This window comes from Rhincodon typus, chromosome 4 (assembly GCF_021869965.1).
Source record: "Rhincodon typus isolate 14 chromosome 4, sRhiTyp1.1, whole genome shotgun sequence".
NCBI lineage: Eukaryota > Metazoa > Chordata > Chondrichthyes > Orectolobiformes > Rhincodontidae > Rhincodon > Rhincodon typus.
Window position 1 is genome coordinate 106,264,586 of NC_063335.1, and position 20,967 is coordinate 106,285,552.

At 41.4% G+C, this 20,967-nt stretch overlaps 1 protein-coding gene across 9 annotated transcripts in view; it reads left to right on the plus strand.

The window, feature by feature from the left end:
- LOC109916843 (receptor-type tyrosine-protein phosphatase mu) overlaps positions 1 to 20,967 on the plus strand; it is a 786,238-nt gene that overhangs the window by 290,274 nt on the left and 474,997 nt on the right. For all 9 annotated transcript variants that reach the window (XM_048595836.1, XM_048595838.1, XM_048595837.1 and 6 more), the window contains exons 5-6: positions 4,671 to 4,786; positions 14,498 to 14,672. In XM_048595836.1, coding sequence (XP_048451793.1) covers positions 4,671 to 4,786; positions 14,498 to 14,672 — 291 coding nt within the window. The remainder of the gene's footprint in view (positions 1 to 4,670; positions 4,787 to 14,497; positions 14,673 to 20,967) is intronic.

Below are 20,967 nucleotides of genomic sequence, written 5' to 3' on the forward strand. Positions count from 1 at the left end.
AACTGAGTACACCATCAGGTTCTGGATTATCAATCATTCTGTGTGTATGCCTGTGGTAAAAGACCAGATGGCCCTCACTGTAGCTTGAAGATAATCTTTGTGTACGGTCCGTCTGAGCCAGTGGCCAGTTCTTTTAGCTACATCAGCCTTTGTTCTAGTGCATTGTGTTTGCCAATGGCCATATGCCTTGCAAAATTGTTTGAAGGCTGGGCGTGCAGCTGGTTATACCTTCCATATGTGTCGCTATGTTCGGGTGTTCTCACTATGTTTGGGTGTTCTCATGAGTGCCTGAACTGGTGAGTTTGTTCTTTAGACCTGTAAACTTGGTCAAATTGCAAGGATTGTTTTGTACTTATGGTCATCCTTCAGTAGCTTCCCAATGGTTTCAGTCATTGATTGTCTCACAAGTGTTTCTGGGAATCTTCCACTTTGGATGTAATTACTTCCTCAACAACTTATTTGCTAAAACAGAAATTGCTGGAGAAACTTGGCAGGTTTAGCAGCATCTGTGGACAGAAAGTAGAGTTAACATTTCAGGTCCAATGAGCCTTCTTCAGAACCATTCAAACTTGCTGAGTTTTTCCAGCAATTTCTATTTTCCTTTCTGATTTTCAGCATCTGCAGTTCTTTGATTCTTTCTGCCAGCTGCCCATCTGAAAAATCCCATGTTGAACCTTTTTCTCTACATCTGATCACAAAATTGTCAATGAATTTGGCTGGCTTCTGTAAAAAAGACATGAATTGCAGACAATAAATCCAGAAGCTTAATGTGACACCAAATTTCTCTTAATGTGGTCCATATCTTTTAGGGCTGTTTTCACAAAAATATCTTTTCAGATACTTTAGCTCTTCAGCAGTTTTTCGTAACATGTTAAATCCATGTTGATCTTTGTTCTCAATTGCTAAGCAAATCTTAATGCCTTGTCTTTTTGGCACTGGGCACTCCTTAATCTAGAAATCATTGCTTTGAATGTTGTTTAAACATTTTGAATTCTGTTAGGAAGGCTGCTGTGTTCCAATTTAAAACTAGAGAATATTGTGGGCGCTCTGACAAGGTGCCTCTGACCCTCCCTTCCAAGATATTGATCTGACACAAACCTTGATTGCTTATTTTTCTCAAGTGAGTTAAACTGGTCTCTGTAGAGATTTGTTTACTTACCTAGCAAGATGTGTTTACAACACTCTCCAATGTTCTGATTAAGAGAGGTATCAAAAGTTTGTCTCATGCACTTTACCACAATTTAAGACCGTATGTATTCTACTGGTACCCTAACATGCTGACTGTCTGTTCATGAAATGACATGGTTCGATGTGACGTTTTCAACTGCTGTTTATCATGTCATGTTAATGATAATGATCTAATATTCATTTGGTCATCAGGCATTGATTAATTCTGTGGGTTAGTTTAATACAATAAACACATCACAAGCTATGAAGTAGACATTATCGCCAACCAACTGATTTCCAAGTGTTCAACTTGCAGACCCACAGCCAACTAACTGATAGTCAGAGCTACAACATTGTAAACACAGAGCGCATGGAGTCCTTAACTGCAAACTCGCTTAAAGACAAGGCACACATTCCACAACTATTGCCCCTCCACTGAGGGCAAAAGAAAATAGATTAACTGGTTATTAATTTCAATGCTTGATGTGGCCTGTCCTTTACCTGATTGGCAAGTCACTTCAGAATCACAAGTCAGGCAAAGAGTAAGTCACCATGGTCCCATGGGAATGCTTGCTGTCATTAGAGAGAGATGACTGATGGTGGTTTAACTGAGAGGTCACCATGTCTTAGACAATGGAGATATTGAGACCAGGACCTTCATGGTGATCTCAGGTGGTTCGGGAATGGAACCTGTGCTGTTGGTGTCTCTCTGCGTCACAAGCCTTCCAGCCAACTGAACAAGGTGTGTGATGTACTTTGAGATGATGAGATGCTGTATGAGTGTAACTATTTACTGAACGCCTTCAATCCTGATCTAATTCAAGTCTCTCCTAAACCTTTTAATTTCTCAACTTCCCTCCTCTCCTTGAAGATGTTCCTTAAAACTTAACTCTTCAGTTCGATCCCCTCTCCTAATATATTTTGCTGTTTAGTGTGCGCTATGAATGAAAGGTGTTTTTACTAGCGTGTCATTCAAGATGTTGCATGTCGAAGTCATTCAAAGAGCCCATCCTGTATCCCATTATAACATAAGCAGATGCATTTTAAGGTTGCATCTTTGGGTTCACAATATCAAATACTAATGCAACAATGCAGTTTGAAGTGGAAGTGAATTTACATAGCTTGCCATACTATTGGCAATTATAAAAATCTCAGGAAAATTTAGCAAAATCTCTGTTTAATTGGGGCGAGGTAGTAAATTGCAGGATACAAACTTTTCTTGCTATGATGAATTTCTGAGTTAATTCACCTAAATTCTGTTATTGTTTGATTGCTTGATGTTTTTTGAATGTGTCTGACACGTGCTGACAAGTAGAGATTTTAGTTCTTCTCTGGGAAGGCCACTCTCGATTCAGAAAATAGCAGCTGACAAATGCATGGAAGCTTGTTCATTCATTCTTTCTTTTTCCTTTCTTCCCAATCCTTCCTCCTTCCTTTCTTTCCAGAAGTATTACTCTACAAACCAACATCCTAAAATGAAGGTGCTCAGCCTTAATTGTTAGTCTGTATTTAGCTGTAAGCCCCAACAACAATAGTTTCATCCCCTTTAAGTACCACATACAATATTTAAGTGTTGCTACTTCACCGTCTAATATGTTTTGACAGCAGCAAGCTTTTAGTGGAAGGTCCAATCCTTGGTGAGATCGCCTGTGAATACATAATGAAGTCAACTTGAAAATATTGCTCAAAGGGAGCCCAGCTCCCTTCATATCAGGGAGAATTGACCATGCTGCTGTTTGAGCCCACCGCTTTACCATTAGGATTGGAAAGTCAACCTTGCACTTGTTATGTTGTGTAGGTAGATTTATCAATTAGGCCTTCTGGCACTGAATTTCACACAACAGTAGCATTTACCATGAATGCCCTCTCAAAGCTCAGTGTTCATCTAGAAATATATACATAAGCATATTGGTAATCAAAAGAAGACTGCAATCATTGCTTCATCTTTGGGTTGGCATGATGTAAATGGGTAGGGGTGCCTTGTTTTAAATGTTTCTGCAATAATCTAGTTACATTTTAACAGCAACTATCAGCAACTACATTGAGTAACCGTATCTCTTCCAAGTGGTCTGTCTTAGTCATGTGATGTTACATCATCAGTACATGATGATCCCATGTTGAATGGTTACTGAGAGGTTTCTCACCCTTGTGCTGTGAAAGTAATGAATGATGTGGCAGGATCTTCTGGATCCAGTGCTCTTTCCTGTGTCTTTGTTTGTGTCTTAATTTGAATTTGTGGATGAAGTGGAGGGGGACAAGTTTGATAAAGGCCAAACACTACGGCTGGTGGATACGAGAAATAAAGTAAGAGGCTGCTGGGAGTTGCTCAGTAGATCAGGCAGCATTCATGGAGAGAAAAACACAGTTAATGAGTCACATAGTCTTCAAACCTTGATGGAAAGTATTTGTAACTGTCATCCAAAAAGGAACAACAGGAGCTGCAGGACTAGGCCACATGGCCTGTCAAACCTGCTCCATTACTCAATACGACGATGGTTGATCTTAGACATTAACTCCACTTTCAGCCCACTCTTCATATCCCTTTATTCCCTAAATAACCAAAAATCTGTCTGTGCACAGTGTTAAATATATTCAACAATGGAACTTCTACAACCTGCTGAGATATAGAACTTCAAAGAAGCACTGCCTCTTGAGTGAAAATCATTTTGCTCATCTCAGTCCTAAATGATTGGCCCGTTACCCTGAGATTGTATCCCATGTTCTATAATTCACAGCCATGGGAAACCACCCTTCATCATTTAACCAGTCAAATCCCTTCTTAAACGCAAATGTTTCAATGAGATTGCCTCCTATTTTTCTAAAGATTGGAGAATACCAACCCAATTTACTCAGCCTTTCATTATAGTTCAACTTTCTCATCCCTCAATGTTCCCTTACGGTAGAGTGTCTAACTCTCCCAGGATAGCTCCTTCCTTAAATATGGACTCCAACACTGCACACAAAACTGCAACTGTACTCAAGGCGTAGTTTAACCAAAGTCCTGTTTTGTTGCTTGAGATAACACAGTGTGGAGCTGAGGAACACAGCAGGCCAGGCAGCATCAGAGGAGAAGGAAAGTTGACGTTTCCGGCCCTTCTTCAGATTTCTGAAGAAGGGTCCCAACCCGAAACATCAACTTTCCTGCTCCTCTGATGCTGCCTGGCCTGCTGTGTTCCTCCAGCTCCATACTGTGTTGTCTCTGACTCCAGCATCTGCAGTCCTTGCCATCTCTGTATTGTTGCTTAAATTATTTATTCTTGCATCCCTTGCAATAAAAAGCCACCATGTCATTTGCAGTCTTAATTGCTCCTTACATGTGCGTGTTAACGTTTAGTGTTCCTTGTATAGGAGTGTTCAAATCTCTGTGAACAAGTTCCTGGTATATTCTTGAGTGCCATGAGCTGTAAGTCAACATAAGCTGTAAGTGCACGTGGGCTATAATGTAGCATGTTTTCTTTCCATCTTGTTGAAAATGCATTTAAATTTGTTGTTCTTCTTCTCAGCCAAATCTCCTCATTTCCGCCGCCTGCAGAATGTAGAAGTTAATGCTGGGCAGAATGCAACTTTCCAATGTATGGCCAATGGACAGACAACATTCTCTGACAAACTGTGGCTACAGGTAAAAAAATTCTAAATGGATATTAACAGTCATTTGGTGGCACAGACATTTAATATTGCTAAAAAGGAGATATATAGTCAAAGCTTATCATCTTGCATGTACCAGGACCAGTGCAAGAATACCACATTTCAAAGGGAAGAACAATTTATACTGCAGGCAAAACATGGTACAGTTTGGTTGGCAAACAGAAGGATTGGTCAAGACAATGGCATGGAAAATGCAACAGGGAACAGTTGCACCAATGTTTTTATTTGAAAATGTGCCATGCTAGAACAAATTCCCTCTGCTTGTTGGTATTTGCATATGTTATTTCTACCAAATACAAGTGAGCCAAATTGCAGGCTTGACTAACAATCGTTGATTTAATCTTAAATTGATGGTTAGCATAATTCTTGGCACATCAGGATTGTTCTGTAAGTATTGTCCAAACAAAGAATTGTACCTAATATTGGATACATTGTTCTGAGTTTTTCCAAGTGTAGACTGGTTGAGTTGGCACTCTGCCTGTTGGGAACAGCTGAAGAAACATGCTGTTTGATATGATCTGCTAGTCTTTGGGACGTATGTGCTTATGCGGGATTCGAGAATGAATAATACAATCCATCTCAATCCTATGCTTTTCCTACACAGGACCAAAATGTTTTCTCTTTATGTATATAACCAGTTTGACAGTGTCTTCCGGATTGTTACAGCTGAATGCTCAAAAATGATTCTTATTCTTCTATGGGCTTCTTCTAAAAAAAAGGTCATGTTGTGTAATATCTCACAGTCAACATATCACTATACATTTAAGAGATATGCTCATGATAACAACACTATATCATAACATGTAACCTGAAGGTGTAAAGGTCTCATATGCCTTATTACTCCAGGATCGCTCACTATAGGAAGCATGCTCCTCTTTTGTAATCTATTAGCTGAATATTATTCCATGCACATCTGTGTCTGCTATATGTACCCTCTGCATATAATTAGCTGTAATAAATACCTGTTGAATTCTCCAATATCATGATATGCACATTCAGTTTCTTTTATTATAAGGGATAACTTAAGCATGGCCATATCCAGTAAAATACCCCTGTGGACACAAGCACTCACCATATCTTAAACCCACTTCCTCTATTTATCCTGGTTGTTCTGGCAGTGGAAACAATCTCTCTCTATTTAACCTCATCATTTTGAACACCTCTTTATAAATAATGAAACAGGGAAAACTCAACTTCTCTGTGTTAGTATAATTGAAATTTCTCATCCTGGGTATGATTTTGCTAAATTAACTGATGTTGATTCATGTGGATACTGAGAGCTAAAGGTTGTGTCCGAGTAGTACATCAAACTTAGAGGAGAGGAGGGCATTTGAGAAAACAGACAAAGGGTACCATTAAGTGGTGATGCTGATGGTGTGAATGTCACATCAGATGTATATGTCACATTTAATTCCAAATTATTTCATATTTGTAATATGTGCTGTTTTAGGAGACTTTTAGTATTCAGTGATGCAACCATTATAAAATATTTTAATTACATGGAAGATTTTGTTTGAAGTTTCTTTCCCTATTTTAAAATGATCATCCAGTGGAAATGAAAAAATCAGCTTTTAAACTAGGCTCACAACTTTGGTGATTAAAGCACTGTAGCTATTGTCACGGCCTCATTACATAACTAGTGAACCGCCAACCTGATGTACTGCTGTGAAGCTGAGAAAGGAGGTAATCACTGAGTGACTGGAAGATGCATGAAGAGTAACGAGCATGAAGTGGCACATACGATACTACTTGTTAAGACTTAAGAAACCTGTCTGGCACTAGTGACCATTTTGTAAATCATGATATGTCCTGACTGTGTATCTCAATACAACCATTATTGATGTCTTTCTATTGCAAAAAAATTAATATTTTATTCGATCCCTTTGAGTTCTGAAGTAGATGCATACAATACATTTACTAAGCTCTGTCCTTTGGGTTCATTTTAAATTAAAGGTTTTTTTTAAGCTATGAAAATCCACATGTAGATGTTTCACATGATCTCTGGCAGATAGTTAATTCGTCTCAGTCTCTCTGAGTTAGGGAGGGAAATGAAGCTGGAGACTTTTCTTGATTGCTATCCCTTGACACCAATATAAAGGGCAAAATTTGCATTTATATAGCACTTTTCACAACCTCACAACATGCCAAAGTGGCCTTATGTCCCATGAAGGAATATTGAAAAGTAATCACTATTGCAGTGTAGAAAATGTGGCAGTTAAATTGTATGTAGTAAGCCCCAGAAGCATTAATGGAGAATGGCCAGATTATCTATTCTTTAAGTGATGACGTTCCTGAAGCCAATAGACCAGGTAGAAATTACCTTGCTGTTCGCTAATATTACCTTAGTAATTGAACTTAAACCCATAACCCACCATTCAAGACTGTGGGTCAATTGCTGGAAAATTGGACTAGACCATGAAACATAGAATAGTACAGCAGAGAAACAGGCCCTTCACCCTACCACGTCTGTGCTGACCACGATGCCATTGTAAACCCAACTCCTCTGCCTGCACGTGGACCATTTCCCTCTATTCTGTGCTCGTTCATGTGCTTGTCTAAATGCCTCTTAAATGTTGCTATTGCATCTGCTTTGGCCACCTCCCCTGGCAGCATGTTCCAGGTACCTACCAGCTTCTATGTAAAAACCTTTCCTCATACACCTCCTTTAAACTTTCCCCCTCTCACCTTAAGCCTATGCCCCAAGTATTTGACATTTCCACTCTGGGGAAAAGAGGTTGACGATCCACCCTATCCATACCTCTAATAATTTTATATATTTCTATCCAGTCGCTCTTTTAGTCTCTGACATTCTCACAAAAAGCAAGTTTGTCAAACCTCTCCTTATAGCTAATACACTCCAATCTAGGCAACATCCTGGTAAACCTCTTTTACACCCTCTCCAATGCCTCCATGTCCTTCCTATAGTGTGGGGACCAATACTGAACACGATACTCCAAATATAACCTAACTAAAGTCTTATACAGCTGCAATATGACTTGCCAACTTTTATTTTCAATGCCCCAACTGATGAAGGCAAGTGTGCTGTATGCCTTCTTTACCATCTTATTCACCTGAGTTGCCACTTTCAGGGAACTGTGGGCTTGGAGCTCAAGATCTCTCTGAACATCAATACTCCTAAAAGTCTTGCCATTAACTGTATATTATCCTCTAGTATTTGACCTCCCAAACTGCATCACCTCATACTTGTCCAGATTAAACTCAGGAATCACAAGACACCAGGTTATAGTCCAACAGGCTTATTTGAAAACACAAGCTTTCGGAGCCTCAACCCTTCTTCCGATGCTTGTGGGAGAGGTGGCATCAGACACAGAATTTATCAGTAAAATATCAAAAGGCCACACAACTGATGGAGATGTACTAAACAAACCCAAGATGCTGTTAAATCTTTAATCAGTTAGAAGACTCGAATTGACTATTATGTATATGTAAATTCTGAATTTCTTTCAAGTCACTGCCCTGAGAGAACTAAAGGCTTTAGCAGTGTAAAGAAGAGGTGACATTTTAGGTCAGACAATGCCTATTAGGTGTGAGGCCTTGGTTAGAATTTGTTTGTGTTTTTGTTTGGAGTCAGACTGGTTTTATTTCGAAAGTAGGAATTTATAAAATTAACTGTCTATAGATTGTGTGCTTTTTGAACAAAGTAGAATGTATCTGCATACAAATTCACCCCATAAATTTACAAGTGTGTGTGTGTGTGTGTATATGAGAGAGGGGGAGGAAGAGAGAGAGGTTATGTGTGTTTAGAGGGAGAAAGTGTGTGCGTGTATATGTGTGCGTGTGTGTGTATGTGTGTGTGTATGTGTGGGTGGGGGGGAGAGAGAGAGAGTGTGTGTGTATGTGTGGGGTGGGTGCAGAGAGAGAGGGAGTGACACTGTGTGTGTGTGTTGGGAGTGTGGGATCAGAGTTATGGTCTCTGCCTCACACACGTACACACACACGCACACACACACGCACACACATACATGCACGCACACACACACACACGCACACACACATACACACACACACGCACACACATGCACACACACGCACACACACGCACACATATGTAAATCTATGGGGTGAATTTGTATTTGCAGATACATTCTATTTTGTTCAAAAAGCACACAATTCATAGACAATCAGTCAATGTGGCATTTTATAAATCCCGACTTTAGAAATAAAGACTGACTCCAAACTAAAACATAAACAGATTCTAAACAAGGCCTCACACCTAACATGCATTATCTGATCTAAAATGTCACCTCTTCTTTACACTGTTAAACCTTTAATTCTCTCAGGGCAGTGACTTGAAAGAAATTCGGGGATTTACATATATATATTAATCAATTCAAACCTTCTAACTGATTAAAGATTTAACAGCATCTTAGATTTTTTTAATACATCCCCATCAGTTGTGTGACCCTTTGTTCTTTTGTTGATAAATTCTGTGTCCAATGCCACCTCTCTCTCTAACATCTGAAGAAGGAGCAAGTGTTTTCAAATAAACCTGTTGGACTATAACCTGGTGTTGTATGATTTCTGACCTTGCCAATCCTAGTCCAACACTGGCACCTCCACATCAGATTAAACTCCATCTGCCATTTCTGTAACCAACTTTTCAACTGATCTATATCCTGCTGTATCCTTTGGGGAAATATTTAAGAGGGACCTGAGGGACAATTTTTTCATACAGAGGGTGGTGCATACGTGGACTGAGCTGCCAGAGAAGGTGGTGGAGGTGGGTACAATTACAACATTTAAAAGGCATTTTGATGGGTACATGAATAGAAAAGGGTTAGAGAGATATGGGCCAAATGCTGTCAAATGGGACTCGGTAAATTTAGAATATCTGGTTGACATGGATGAGTTAGACTGAAGGGTCTGTTCCATGTTGTACAACTCTATAACTCATTGGTAACCTTCCTTGCAATCTACAACTCCACCAATTTCAGTGTTGTCTGCAAACTTACTAATCAGTCCTCCTTTGTTTTCATCCAAATCATTTATTTATATCACAAACAATAGAAGTCCCAGCACTGATCCTTGTAGAATCCCATTGGTCACAGACCTCCAGTCAGAAAAACACCCCTCCATAGCTCCTGTCTGTCTTCTATGACCAAGCCAATTTGGTATCTAATTTACCAAATTACTCTGGATCCCATGTGACTAGTGTATATTTTGTGTGGTTTCATGGTACAGACTCGATGGGCTCTTCTGTACTGTATGATTCTATGACCAATTCAGAGCTAAAAATTACACAACATCAGGTTATAGTCCAACAGGTTTATTTGAAGACAGAAGCTTTCGGAGTCTCGCTCCTGATTTGATTTTGATTTTATCGTCATGTGTACCAAAATACAGTGAAAAGCTTTGTTTACGAGCAGTACAAGCAGATACAACAAGCAAAGGATATACGGAGGCACAATAGACTTAGAGGCATGCAGGTTACATTGCAGGTTACATTATTTGAAGCTGGAGTCCATTCAACAGTCTGATAATGGCTGGAAAGAAGCTGTTCCTGAACTTGCCTGTGTGTGTGTTCAGGCTTCTGTACCTTCTGCCTGATGGAAGAGGTTGTAGGGGGTCATTACCAGGGTGTGATGGGTCTTTGATGATGTTGGCTGCCTTTCCACTGCAGCGAGCTGTGTAAGTAGAGTCCATGGATGGGAGGTTGGCTTCCATGATGGTCTGGGCTGCGCACACCACCTTCTGTAGTTTCTTACGGTCCTGGGCAGAGCAGTTGCCGTACCAGGCCATTATGCACCCAGATGATATGCTTTCAATGGTGCATCTGTAGAAGTTGGTGAGGGACCTTCAGGACATGCCAACTTTCCTGAGCCACCTGAGGAATAAGAACCATTGTTGTGCCTTCTTGACTGTCACATCTACATGGGAAGTCTAGGACAGGTTGTTAGTCCTTCTTCAGATGTTAGCGAAAGAGGTGGCATCAGACACAGAATTTATAAACAAAAGATTGAAGGGTCATAGAACTGATGCAAATGTATTGAACAAACCTAAGGTGGCTGTTAAATCTTTAATCAGTTAGAAAGGAGATGCAGGTTTTGATTGATTAAGATGCAAATCCCAGAATTTCTTTCAAGTCACTGCCCTGAGATAATTAAAGGTTTTATCAGTATACCAGAGGAGAGGCAATGCATTTTAGGTGTGAGGCCTTGTTTATAATCTGTCTGTGTTGTAACTTGGAGTCAGAATGGTTTTATTTCCAAAGTAGGAATTTATAAAGTACCACATTGGCTGTCTATAAATTATGTGCTTTTTGAACAAAATACAATGTATCTGCAATTACAAATCTGCAAAAGCAAATTCACTCCATAGATTTATATGTGTGTGTGTGTGTGTGTGTGTATGTGTGTGTGCTTGCGCACACCTGTATGAGGGAGAGACAGAGTGTGTATGTGTGCGAGGGAGAGATTGTGTGTGTGTGTGTGTGTAAACTTGAGAGAGTGTCTGTGTGTATGTGTGTGTGTGCGCGCGCGCGTGTGATGGGGAGAAAGAGAGAGTGTGTGAGTGTGTGTGTGCGCGCGCACTTGAGAGAGTGAGTGCGTGTGTTTGAGAGAGAGTGTGTGTATGTGTGCATGTGTGTGAGAGCGTATAGTGTGGTAGGGTCACCTGTAGTGTGACATGAACCCAAGAGCCCAATCGCTCTCGCTGTCATGCTACCTCTATCTTTCTCTCTCCCTCTTCCTCTCCCTCTTCTCCTGCTCTCACTCTCACCCTCGGTCTCTCTCTGTCTCTGTCTCTGTCTCTCTCTCTTTCACACATACAGTTTCTTGCTCTCTCACTCACACACATACTCTCTCTTTCTCAAACACTCTCTCTCACACACAAACACACATTCTCTCTCACACACTCTCTCTCACACACACTCTCTCAAACACATATACACACACTCACACACACACTCCCTCATACACAATGTCTCTCTCTCACACACACACACTCTCTTTCTCACGGACACACTCTCTCACTCACACATACTTTCTCTCTCTCACACACTCTCTTACACACACTGTCTTACACACAATGTCTCTCTCTCACACACACTCTCTCTCACAGACACACACTCTCTTTCTCTCACACACATGGTCTCACAAACACACACATGCACACACACGTAGTCTCTCTCTCATATATACAAAATTTCTCTCACACACATACACACACGCACATACATATATAAATCTATGGGGTGAATTTGCATTAGCAGATTTGTAATTGCAGATACAATGTGGCACTTTATAAATTCCTACTTTGGAAATAAAACCAGTCTGACTCCAAGTTACAACACAGACAATTCTAAACGAGGCCTCACACTTAAAATACATTGTCTGACCTGGAATATCACCTCTGGTATATTGATAAAACCTTTAATTATCTCGGGGCAGTGACTTGAAAGAAATTCTGGGATTTGCATCTTAATCAATCAAAACCTGCATCTCCTTTCTAACCAATTAAAGATTTAACAACCATTTTAGATATGTTTAATATATCGTTCTATGTCCCTTTGATCTTTTGCTTATAAATTCTGTGTCTGATACTGGATCTCACTAACACCTGAAGAAGGAACGAGACTCTGAAACCTTGTGTTTTCAAATAAACCTGTTGGACTATAACCTGGTGTCGTGTGATTTTTGACATTGTCCGTCCCAGTCCAACACTGGCATCTCCACATCAATTCAGAGTTGAGAGTGTTACTGAATCATGGGTGACATTTTCACAAAGGTTTGGTCTGGGCAGGATCAAGTTCTGTTGTGATGCTTTCATTGTCTTGGCACCAGTTGTAAAAAATAGAGAGGTACGAGAGGATACGTAAAATCAAATATATTATTCTTAATTACCCATGTTTTCTAGTATTTGGCAACTGTGAGCTGTGAACAATTCCTAGTGGATTTTGCTTTATGCATATCTTAATAGTCACTTGTCATTTTCTCTTCCTGCTTTGGTTAGGAAGCTGTTTGCATGAGCACCAGGTTCCCTTTGTTACCTTGACTAAGTGCTTATTAGTTTTCCGTGAGCCTTGATCATTTGTGCCGCCAGGCAACTCAGGCACAGAATGGCATCATTGAACCTGATCATTTCAACAGTGTCGACATGCTCACAGCAGGTTTACTCAGATCCAGGGCAGAAGCCTTTGGCTGATTGTAAGCCTAACCTTCAGACAGTGAGAAAAAAGAAACTTAACTCCCCTGTGACTGAGAGCAACAGACTATGGGTTGAAATCAGTATCTTTCTGGTGTGTATGGCACAGGACTGCATGTTGTCAGCAATTGTTCAAGTGCTAGGACACATGCATAGTGGGCCGAAGAGTCTGTAATATGTTTAAACATAAAACATAGAACATAGAACAGTACAGCACAGTACTTCGGCTCACGATGTTGTGCCGACTTATTAATCTACTAAGATCAATCTACCCTGCATACCCTACATTTTACTATCCTCCATGTGCCTATCCAAGAGCCACTTAAAAATCTCTAAAATATATGACTCCACTACCACTGCCGGCAGCGCATTCCACACACCCACCACTCTCTGTGTGAAGAACCTACCTCTGACATCTCCCCTATTCCTTCCTCCAATCACCTTAAAATTATGCCCCCTCATAATAGTCATTTCCGCCCTGGGAAAACGTCTCTGGGTATCCACTCTATCTATGCCTCTTGTCATCTTGTATACCTCTATCAAGTCACCTCTCATCCTTCTTCGCTCCAATGAAAAAAGCCCTAGCTCCCTCAACCTTTCCACATAAGACCTGAGCTCCAGTCCAGGCAGCATCCTGGTTCAGCTAGTGAGATTCCAAGCTGGAAACATGTACTCAGACAGTGAGGCCCACTCACTCTTAGTTGGTCAGTTAATCATTTCACATAACCCATTCTGCCAGCTGCACATACTATACCTCAGTACAGCTAGAATGAGTAAAGACAAAGGGCTGGAAAAGATCATACCCTTTCACTCCAGATTTTTTGTTGCAAGACAGCACGAGAGTAGAGATTTCCCAAGAGAGAGATCACACATCACAATGAATGGGGGCGATTTTAACAAATTTATGGTTGAGAAACTCCCAGGGCTGGTTGAAATAGTTTTACAGACCACCTACATAATGGGAAGGCAATGGCCTAGTGGTATTACTCCTGGACTCAGGTAATGTTCTGGCGACCCAGGTTCAAATCTCGTCAAGGCAGATGGTGGAATTTAAATTCAATAAACATTGGGAATGCCCTCCTTCTCCCTCATGATGACCAAGAATCCATTGTTAGTTGTTGGGAAAAGCCCATCTGGTTCACGAATGTCCTTTAGGGAGGGAAAATACCATCCTTACCTGGTCTGGCCTACATGTGACTCCAGACCCACAGCAATGTGGTTGACTCATAACTGGGTGGACAGTAAATGCTGACCTAGCCAAATGTGCCCACATCCCATGAATGAATTAAGAAAAACATCAGGCCGCAAACTTCATGCCACCCATCCCATAAGTTGCCAATGGGTAGTCTAAGTTAAAATCGCCCCTCTGTGTTGGGCCATTGCTCATCATTTCCTCATCATTGCTCATCATTTGGTCAACATTTCCTTCCTGGAAAAGACAGTATCGTTTGATTGTATGTGACAATGGAATGAGTGCATTTTCGGTTTACATGCGACTTCACATTGCCCTCCTTCTCCCTAGCGACTCAGTGGAAAGGACACTCCCATGAAGGAGACCAAGGTGTTCAACTACCGTCGATTTGTAGCAACTTTCAACGTGGCTAACACTGTGCGGAGTGACACTGACCACTATCGCTGTGTGATTGAATCTGAGGGAGGCTCCGGCGTTTCCAACTATGCCGAGTTAGTTGTGAAAGGTTTGTTTGTGATTTCTCTATCCTCTTCCAATTAACGTGAGATTTTCTTTTCTGCATCTTGGATGAGAAGGCCCTTGTTAATCGGAAAGAAAGGCCTTGAAAGTCAGATGCAGTACCAAGATTATTTTTCACAAAGCTCACCGCGAAACCAAACAGAACATTATTGGATAAAAGTAAACTTCTGGAAATCTGAGATGAAAACAGAAAATGCTGGACAAACTCAGCAGCATCTGTGGAGACAGGAAAAGTTAATGGAAGCTATATACATTTTAAAGACTGTATGCACACAAGGTCATTTTTAGAATTTGGATGTTCATAGTATTTACAGCAAATTGGGGGCATAGCTTTAGTCATTTGGGTATTACTTCCACAAGGGATGCATGAGCTGGGCAAGGACCTTAAGCTTGGTTTCCTTTTGTACTGCAACAACAGCGGCACATTTTTGTAACATGCTCTTAAAAAGCAAATTCGCTTTAAACATGCACCCACTGAAAGCTGAGCAGTTGGGACAGAGATTGCATAATTAAAGTTCAGAAGTTTTCTATGTTTACTGGCAAGGACTAAATGGTATTGATACATCTTATTCCAGGTTTATTCCACAATGGATGATCCTTATTGGCAGGTGCCACTTCAACTGTTGGCACCACGGCTGTTTATACAATGGTGTGGAAGAGAGAAAGCGTAAAAGTTTTCTCCGTGTTTAAGATAGAAAATTCCAGTCTCCAACTGACCCTAACTCTCAGTAATCTGTAGGCTTTGTAGCTGTGAGCCCTTCAAAGTCATCAGTGGTAAAAACCCATGGTCTGTAAGTTTATTGTAATGATGTGTTAATTAATAGTATTGCTCTGAAATTACATGATTCATTATCTATGAATGAAATCAACTTGAAACTAGCAGAACGACAGTTTTGAAATGGACATTGCAGGTGTCAGCCAAAGAGAGATATTTTGGAGATTCAATTCTTTTGCAAACAATGTGAACAATTTTTGGGGCTAAACAGAAACAAGCTGAAGACTGCCAGGAAATGGTTGTTCTGTCAGCCAACGCTCCATGCAGTGTGCAAAGCTTCACAAAGCCTATGCAGCTCTTTGTATTTTTATCCCATATTCCTCCCTTGCCTTTTCTATTGCTCCATAAGTCCAACTTATTGCCACTCCTCTTTCAGTGGTGTATTCGGAAAAGCTTCACAGTGTAATTAGCCAACAGAAGGTGTTCTCACAAAAGGACAGGCTGACCTGGCTGTGTTATCAACAAAGATTCGACAAAATGTCTTTTCTCATTTCTTTGAATTCTCCTCTCTCCCCACAAGTCATAATTGATGGAAACATTCTACTCAGCTGTGAAAAAGCAAGTTGTTTTCTTTTTTTTCAGTATGTCAAAGGAATCTGGAAGAGATCAGCATAGGGAGGTAGTCAGTCGTTTGATGTCAGTTGTAGAGGCACAGAACCATAGAGATGCACAGCGCAGAAACAGACCCTTTGGTCCAACTCGTCCATGCCTACAAGGTATCCTGAGTAAATCTAGCCCCATTTGCCAGCATATCCCTCTAAACCCTTCCTATTAATGTATCCATCCAGATGTCTTTTCACTGTTATAATTGTACAAGCCTCCACCACTTCCTCTGGCAGCTCGTTCCGTCCACGCACCATCCTCTGCTTGAAACGGTTGCCCCTTAGGTCCCTTTTAAATCTTTCCCCTCTCACCTTAAACCTATGCCCTCTAGTTTGGACTCTGCTATCCTGGGAATAAAGACCTTGGCTATAAACCCTATCCATGCCCCTCTTGATTTTATAAATCTCTATAAGGTCACCCCTCAGCCTCCGACATTCCAGGAAAAATAGCCCCAGCGTATTCAGCCTCTCCCTATAGCTCAAACCCTCCAACCCTGGCAACATACTTGTGAATCTTTTCTGAACCCTTTCAAGTTTAATAACATCTTTCCTACAGCAGGGAGATGAGAATTAAATACAGTATTCCAGAAGTGGGCTAACCAATATCCTCCACAGCCGTAATATGACCTCCCACCTGCTATATTCAATGCTCTGACCATTAAAAGGCAAGCATACCAAAAGCCTTTTCACTATCCTGTCTATGTGTAACTCCATTTTCAAGAAACTATGAACCTGCACGTCAAAGTCTCTTTGTTTGGCAACACTCTTCAGGAGCCTATTATTAAGTGTATAAGTCCTGCCCTGATTTGCCTTTCCAAAGTGCAGTTTATCTAAATTAAACTCGATCTGCCACTCCTTGGCCCATCGGCCCATCTGATCAAGGTCCTATTGTACTCTGAGGTAACCTTTATCACTGTTCACTACTCCACTAATTTTGGCGTCATTAGAAAACTTATTAAGCATTCCTCCTATTTTCACATCCATACGATTAATATAAATTACAAAAAGCAGTAGACCATTTGAAGGAAGAGGATTGAGAATATAAGCCTATGTAGATGTAGACAAGACATGAGTTCAGTTTGGTACCTAAGACTACTGAGATAGAGCACTCTAACACAAAACCTGCATGGGTTAATATGTGTTCTTCAGTTCTGTTGGTGATTGGGGGAGACGGCACAGGGAGATAAGCGATAAAGTGGTGCTTTGATGCGTTGTCTTCTGGGATGTAGCTCTCTCTCAGTCTTTGACAGTCAATTTGAAACAACACTACATAAAAATGATCTAGGAGCACAGAAACAGGTCTTACAGCTCAAAAAGTCAAATCAGCGTCTATCACAAGGAATGCTAGTCCTAATTCCATGTACCTTCTCTGTCCTTTAACCCCTTTACTCATCCTTTCTTCAGCAGACAATCTAACCTAATGTGAATGTTGGCACAGTCTCTGTTTCAGTGACTAACACACTGGCAATAAATTCTGGATCAACAGCTTCTTTGTGCAAAATGTCTTACAACTAATCATGAAGATGGCTCTGTGGTCACCGGGCAGAGGCTGCTTGTATCAACTTCCTCAAATCCTTCCAAAGTTTAAACCACTTTTCACTAACTCCCTTACTCTCCTCAGTTCTAATGGAAGCTGTTCTACAGATGACTTTGGAATCAAAAAGTTTGGACTTCATTTCAGTGCAAGGATTCTAAGTGGTGCAAAGAGACACAGGAGAAAATTACCTCTAAAATTGGAAGGTGGGGGTTTGCTGATGGATTGGAGGGGATGGGTAGATGCAGAAAGCTGGGATATATACGTCTGCATTTGAATTGGAATCATTAGGAAGGGCCTGCATAGTGCTCTGATCTGCAGACCCACCAGAAAGTTCAACATCAGCATCATGTATTTTCTCAGGCAGAATCTCATTGGAAGAAGGAAAGGCAGCCACTGTAAAGGAAAGACAGCCAGTGTATACTTCTTCAAAGTTCTGGTGTAGCCAATGCTTCATTTTTATGTTGTGGTAATCTCTTTAGATTATAGTGATTGTGCATGTGCCCTTGCATTCTTGTTGCCATGCTTCCTGCACCTTGAATTTTGTTAGAAGATTGTTGGAGAAATTGAGGTTTCATCCTGGGTATGTTGAATCTGAAAGAATAGAGGCGCCTTTCCCTGTATCCAATTTAAAATTTGTTTACTTGCAATCAATCATGATGCCAGACTAGCAGGAATTGCCTTCTAGGTGTATGACATTCCCCAAGATGAATGTATCTCGTTCCTCAATAGCATCAAATTCTTGGATGATTACGTATTGGAGTAGTTTGTTTTTTCAAACTTCCATCCCACCGGCAGAAATCTCCTTCCGCTGTTTCAGCAAATGCCTTTCCCTCTGGTATGCATGGACCCCAGCCAAGTTGGCTGAACAGTGTTTCTGCTGATGAGGAGCTTTCCCACTACAACAAGGACAAGAAGCTGGGCTGGGGGAGGGATGTGAGTTCTGCACCTTCATCCTATTGCACCTGTTAAGTAAATTGGCATGTTAGTTGTTCTCCAGTTAATAAATTTGATCCACTTGGAGTGGACAGTCTGGTGCCAGGAAAGTTCCCTGTCCCCTTGGATAAAAAAACCCATTCTAGCAAATTTTACTATAGTGAGGCCCTCTTTATTCTGTGAACATGCTGATACGATCTTTAAGATGCAGCCCATTATCAGCTCATCTCTCATTGTTCCATATTGATAACTACTGGTGTTTGCTAAGTTCTTGGTGCCAATTCTTCCAATATGGGGTTAGGTTGGCACTTGCTGCATAGGCCCAGGGGGGTATGATAAAGACAAGGATATTTTATTGTGTTTTTGTTAGTTGCGTGGTGAAAGCAGAAAACAGCTTATTGCCTGCCCTTAGTCAGTGTTGTGTCTAGGTTTATGCCACTTTACAGAGACTGGTTAGGTGCTAAAGTCATTTCCCTCATTTTTGCCGCTGGGGTTCCCTTCAGGTATCCTCACCCTTTCCTCCAGTTGATTTACTGGGCTGCCCTCACCCCGCACTACGCTATCACTGAGCTTCTCTCTAGCTGACCCTTTGTTGCTTGCTGCCATTTCCTGCTGTGATCACTGCTGCCATCATGTAAGGAAGGGGATGGGGGCTTCTGCACCCATGTCCTATTGCATCTGTTGAGTAAGTGGTATGATAGTCATTCTCTAATTAATAAACTTGATCCATTTGGAGTGGACGGTCTGGCCCTTGGAAAGTTTCCTGTCCCCATGGATTAAAATAAAACCCATTCTAGCAAATTTTACTGTTGTAAGGCCCTTCGTTGCTTGCTGCCATTTTCTGGTTATAATCACTGCTGCCATCATGTAATAAGATCAGGTCTGGATGGAAGGTGGTCCATACCCATGTGAGTGAACAAACCTTTACTCAGGATAAACTATCCACTGAGAGACGGTGAGAGAGGATATATCGGGAGCCTGACCCATTTGGGTCCTAGTTCGAAGTAATCTGAATCATAGCTCCTTATACACACGCTCAGTGGCTATCATTGAAGTAAAGCTATGGTTAACCCTTTACTCCACAGGATGAAGTGAAATTAATTTCAAAATCTACAAGACTCGAAAATCTGTCGTCACTATAAATTATCCATCAGCAGTAGCTTATTGATCAGGCTTCTTCACCAGGCCTATTTGCTATCAATTCTCACAGGGTACACCTTGAAAGACCATCACTGTAAATGGATGATGGAAGTTCAGAGCCAAAACGGCCCTGGTTAGCCACCCTGCTACGTTCCCCTCACCATTCCAACAACAGCTGGATCGGGCTCTGTTGTAAAAATATTCTGAGTGCTCTGTAACAGAGACAAGGGCCCACGTTTTTGTGAAAGCCAATATTTCCTCAAACGGTACGCGTATAAAAAAGGAACAGGCACAAAAAAAGAATATTTCAGATGCTGGGAATCCAAAATGAAAGTGGGAAATGCCTGAAATACACAGGCCAAGAGGCATCTGTGGAGAGAGATAAAGGCAGCTGAATTTTCCTGCTTGGCTTGGCAGCACAGGGAATGGTGAGGATAGATTTTCCACAGCAGGGTAGGTTTCCCAGAACAGCTGTCTGCAACACAGGAGGCGGGCAGTCGAGTTTATTAAAGGGCAGTCTGGTTAGAATCGAGGAAGGTTTTGACCATTTTGCAAAGGATGGGCCCCGTGCAAGAGTGAGAGTTGAGGCAGGTGGAAATTAAAGCACAACAATCATCTATTAAGGTGCTTGCCCCAGTGTTGATCAGCCTGTGTTAGAAATGTGATTTGAAATGCCTCTTCACTGTGGTCCTTGTTATTCACCACAACGTTTTCTTAATGTCGTGGCAAAGGCAGTTTGCAAAGTGCTGGATTGTTATTGTTTGGGCTTTTTCCGTCTGTACAGGAGGGGGTAGTGGAGCCTAGAAGGAAACAGTCAATTTAGCTCAGTTAAGCATTGGTCTCTCTTGTTTTCAGATTGGAGAATGTACGGTGGTTTTCCCCATGAAAATGTAAAGGGAGGTTTGATCATTTGTGACTGAGGTTACAAGGTGCAGGGCTGGATGAACACAGCAGGCCAAGCAGCATCATAGGAGCAGAAAGGCTGACGTTTCGGGCCTAGACCCTTCATCAGAAAAGGGGGAGGGGAAGGGGGTTCTGAAATAAATAGGGAGAGAGTGGGAGGCGGATAGAAGATGGATAGAGGAGAGGATAGGTGGAGAGGAAACAAACAGGTCGAAGAGGCGGGGATGGAGCCAGTAAAGGTGAGTGTAGGTGGGGAGTTAGGGAGGGGATAGGTCAGTCCAGGGAGGACGGACAGGTCAAGGGGGCGGGATGAGGTTAGTAGGTAGGAGTGCGGCTTGAGGTGGGAGGAGGGGATAGGTGGGAGAAAGAACAGGTTAGGGAGGCGGGGACG